Raw genomic sequence first — 3,641 nt, 5'->3', positions numbered from 1 at the left:
AAAAAAAAAAGACAAAATTAGCCGGACATGGTGGTGCATGCCTGTAACCCCAGCTACTCAGGAGACTGAGGCAGGAGAATCACTTGAACCCGGTAGGCAGAGGTTGCAGTGAGCCAAGATCAAGCTATTGCACTCCAGCCTGGGCAACAAGAGCGAAACTCCATCTCAAAAAAAGAACAGAAAAGAAGCTCCATTGGGAAGGTGCATTACGGACCTTGTGCAATGAACCAAGCCATAGAGAGGGGAAGCTACACGTCAAGGTGGTTGGGTGGGCCTAGGGTGAAGTCAAAGGGCTACTGACCGCAATGCTCCCTTATCCCAAAACAGCGGTTGTTGAGCATCTGCTGTGTGTGAGGCCCTCGGCAGTGGGAAAAGGCAGGAGAGATGCTGGGACAGTACTCATCTCCCACAAACGTGCAGAACGGCAGAGGTCTACAGACGGGCCTGAGACACGCAGGCATGTGATAAAGATGTCTTGATTCACAGCCTTCCTCTGGCACCACTCTAAGTCACATGACCAAGAGCAGCTTTCCGTAACTGACCCTACACAAGCAAGATGAAAGGTTCCCCATTCCACCTCCTCGTCATCTACTCTCTGCTTGGTTCTACCTCACTTCTTGTTGCTTGCCAAATGTATCTTTGTTTCCAAATACATCACAGGCAAATTAGTAGAAAATATTCACACTTTATATCTTCTTTGCAGGTATAATTTCCCTCCCCTGGAATGTTGATCTCCCATGCTTTCTATCCATCTTTGTATGTAACCTCTTTCAAAAGTAACCAATTCAAGGATAATTTTGTTTTCCCACTCAGCTGGCTTTGGCCTTTTCCCTAAGACCTCCCACTGCACTTGTGGATTAAAGTTTCCAGTGTGTTTAGCACCATGGATTTTGCTATGTTCCTAACAGGCATACATGTATGAGATGGCACACAGTCGGTGCTGAAGAAACCCTTATCCAATTTTAGTGTAGTGTCACATACCATAACAAAATACCGGCTGGGTGCAGTGGCTCACACCTGCAATCCCAGCACTTTGGGAGGCCAAGGTGAGTAGATTGCTTGAGGCCAGGAGTTCAAGACCAGCCTAACCAACATGGCGAAACCCCATCTCTATAAAAAATACACAAGTAGCCAGGCATGGTGGCACACACCTGTAACCCCAGCTACCTGGGAGGCTGAGGCGGGAGAACAGCTTGAATCCAGTCGCAGAGGTTGCCATGAGCTGAGATTGCACCATTGCACTCCAGCCTGGGCAACAAGAGTGAAACTCCATCTAAAAAAAAAAGAAAAACTTCTCATTATCAAACACTGTGCTTTAAGAATTTAAGAATTATTAAGAATTGTCAAACCTTCCTTCCCTTCCTCCCCTGAAACATAGATAATGAAATACATTGATTCATCAGCCTTGTAAATAAATCCCAGTCTCCCCCAAGGAACTGCTGTGATATGATTGAAATAATCAGTCTACACTGGATGTTTCTAGAATAGTAACATTCTAGAGACACACAGAGTAAGCTCCCAATAACTATTTGTGAAAGTGAATTAAAACAATCAGCTTTTTTTCCCCACACCTGCCATGTACTACATCATGCAGCATTTCCAAGAGCAAAGTTTGTAAGCAGAACTTGAAGAAGAGCCCGAATCAAACATGGAGAAAGTCATCTGACCCACGTTCCATGTCGTGCTATCCTAAAAGACTGAGGCCACTTTCTTCTTCTAGGGGTAAGAACCTGAGGTTAGGCCCCTCATCCCTCCCCACCTTTAGGAGCTAGTGGTGGGAACTGCCCGGCGCTGGCCGTACCATTTGAAAACGACATTCTCAAATACATTATGGACCACATCCTGTATATAAAAGGACTGCCGATTGTCACACTCCACTCTGTGGGTCTTTTTGAAAGAAAAAACAAAGTAAGCGATCAACAAATGAGTTAGATTTTATCCCTCAAATGATCTGCAATTACGGTAAATAAAAAAACTAAATGTCACAGAAAGGATACTAATTCTGAGACTCCAATGCGTATCGAGCAAAAACTCTTCGAAGCCACACAAAATCAACCCACGGATCGTAAAGGAAACTTTGGAAACGTTGCCGCTCATTTGGACTTTCTTTCCCCCTCTGACAGTACTCCACACACTATGAATAAAATGTACTAGACAATTGTGAGACCTGCCTCGGCCCGTCCAATCCATGGGCCTCCCGAGGCGTTGAGATCTGCCGGGTGACATATGAGCTCTAAAGTGGGTGTATAAAAATAACCTGGTCCTCAAAAAGGCCTGATGAACGCCAGACAGCTGAGTCACTTTGAAGCCCGTTTTGACTCTTGAGACGGACACACACATTCACACAGAACCAGGTGAAAACCACCACCGGCCGCCGCGATCCCTCCCGGCTTCCGCTCCCTTCCCCGGGTCACGACTCGGGACTGAACTTTCAATAATTCACACTTGCGCGTGTCAGTCCCAGTGGCTCATTTGGAAGGGTTGGGGGGGAAGGCTTAAGAAAACTGCCACAGTCCAGCAGAACCCCTGTTTCTGCTGCCCGAGGGGAGGCACCGAGGGTTTCTTCTGACATTCTCATTTCTGTTTTGCTTTGAGACAGAGTCTCGCTGTCACCCAGGCTGGAGTGCAGTGGCGCGATCTCAGTTCCCTGCGACCTCCGCGCCTCCCGGGTTCAGGTGCTTCTCCCGCCTCAGCCTCCCGAGTAGCTGCGGTTACAGGTGCGCGCCACCACGCCCGGCTAATTGTATTTTTAGTAGAGACAGTTTCCCCATGGTGGCCAAGCTGGTCTCGAACTCCCGACCTCAGGTGATCCACCCGCCTCGGCCTCCCAAAGTGTTGGGATGGCAGGTGGGGGCCTCCGTGCCGTCCGGCCCCGACGAGCCAAACGCAAGAGGAGGAGGGGGCGGGATGGGACGTGGAGGAAGAGAAGCCGGAGGGTACATCAGAGCTGCCGAGAGCGGGGTCCCGGGCAAAGCAGGTGGTCCCGGGAGCGCGGGGGCTCGGCCCGGGCAGGAGGAGAAGGAAGCGCCGCGGTCGGGGTCGGGGGGCTCGGCCCGCCCTCCTGCCCCGCGCTCCGGCCCGGGGGAGACGCGAACCATCTGCGAGGTGCGGGTCCCGCCGGTAGCGCCGGGATTTCGCGTCTTTCCCGGGGGCGGCGCTTCCAGCCTGGGGAGCAGCCCGGGGATCCGGCCTCGGCCGCAGGGGCTGTGGCTCCCCGAGGGTCCCGGAGCCGAGTCCGCCGCGCGGGCAGGTCCCAGGCCCGGCCCCCGCCCCCGGCGCCGACTTACGGGGGAGTCGAAGGAGAAGGCGCACTCGCTCTTGTAGACGCGGTCCCCCGACCTGGGCACGCGGATGGCGGGCATGTGGGGCACCAGCAGCTCGCCCAGGTCCCCCGCGGCCATCTTCCTGCCGCCCGGCATTCCCAGCAGGGCGCCCCGGCGCTGCATGGCCGCCCCGAGCGCGAGGACGCAGCTGCGGCCGGAGAGGAGCGGACGGAGCCGCGGTAGCCGAGTGCGCGCGGGGCGGGGACGGCGGCGCGGGGCTGGGGCTGGGGCTGGCGACGCTGCTGTTTTAACCCAATGGCGAGTCTTGGGCCCAGCTGCTGCGCCGCGCGGGGGGCGGATGGGGGGAGCGCCGGGCGG

At 54.1% G+C, this 3,641-nt stretch overlaps 1 protein-coding gene across 1 annotated transcript in view; it reads right to left on the bottom strand.

The window, feature by feature from the left end:
- The window catches only part of USP13 (ubiquitin specific peptidase 13), a 128,096-nt gene extending 124,579 nt beyond the window's left edge, over positions 1 to 3,517 (bottom strand). The window contains exon 1 of the mRNA XM_017506313.2: positions 3,288 to 3,517. Coding sequence (XP_017361802.1) covers positions 3,288 to 3,446 — 159 coding nt within the window. The 5' untranslated portion in view covers positions 3,447 to 3,517. The remainder of the gene's footprint in view (positions 1 to 3,287) is intronic.
- Positions 3,518 to 3,641: the final 124 nt, after the last annotated feature.

Source organism: Cebus imitator, unplaced genomic scaffold (assembly GCF_001604975.1).
Source record: "Cebus imitator isolate Cc_AM_T3 unplaced genomic scaffold, Cebus_imitator-1.0 Scaffold353, whole genome shotgun sequence".
In the NCBI taxonomy this organism is placed as follows: Eukaryota; Metazoa; Chordata; class Mammalia; order Primates; family Cebidae; genus Cebus; species Cebus imitator.
The sequence above is the reverse complement of the archived record's forward strand: the minus strand, read 5'-3'. Positions and strand labels throughout refer to the sequence as shown.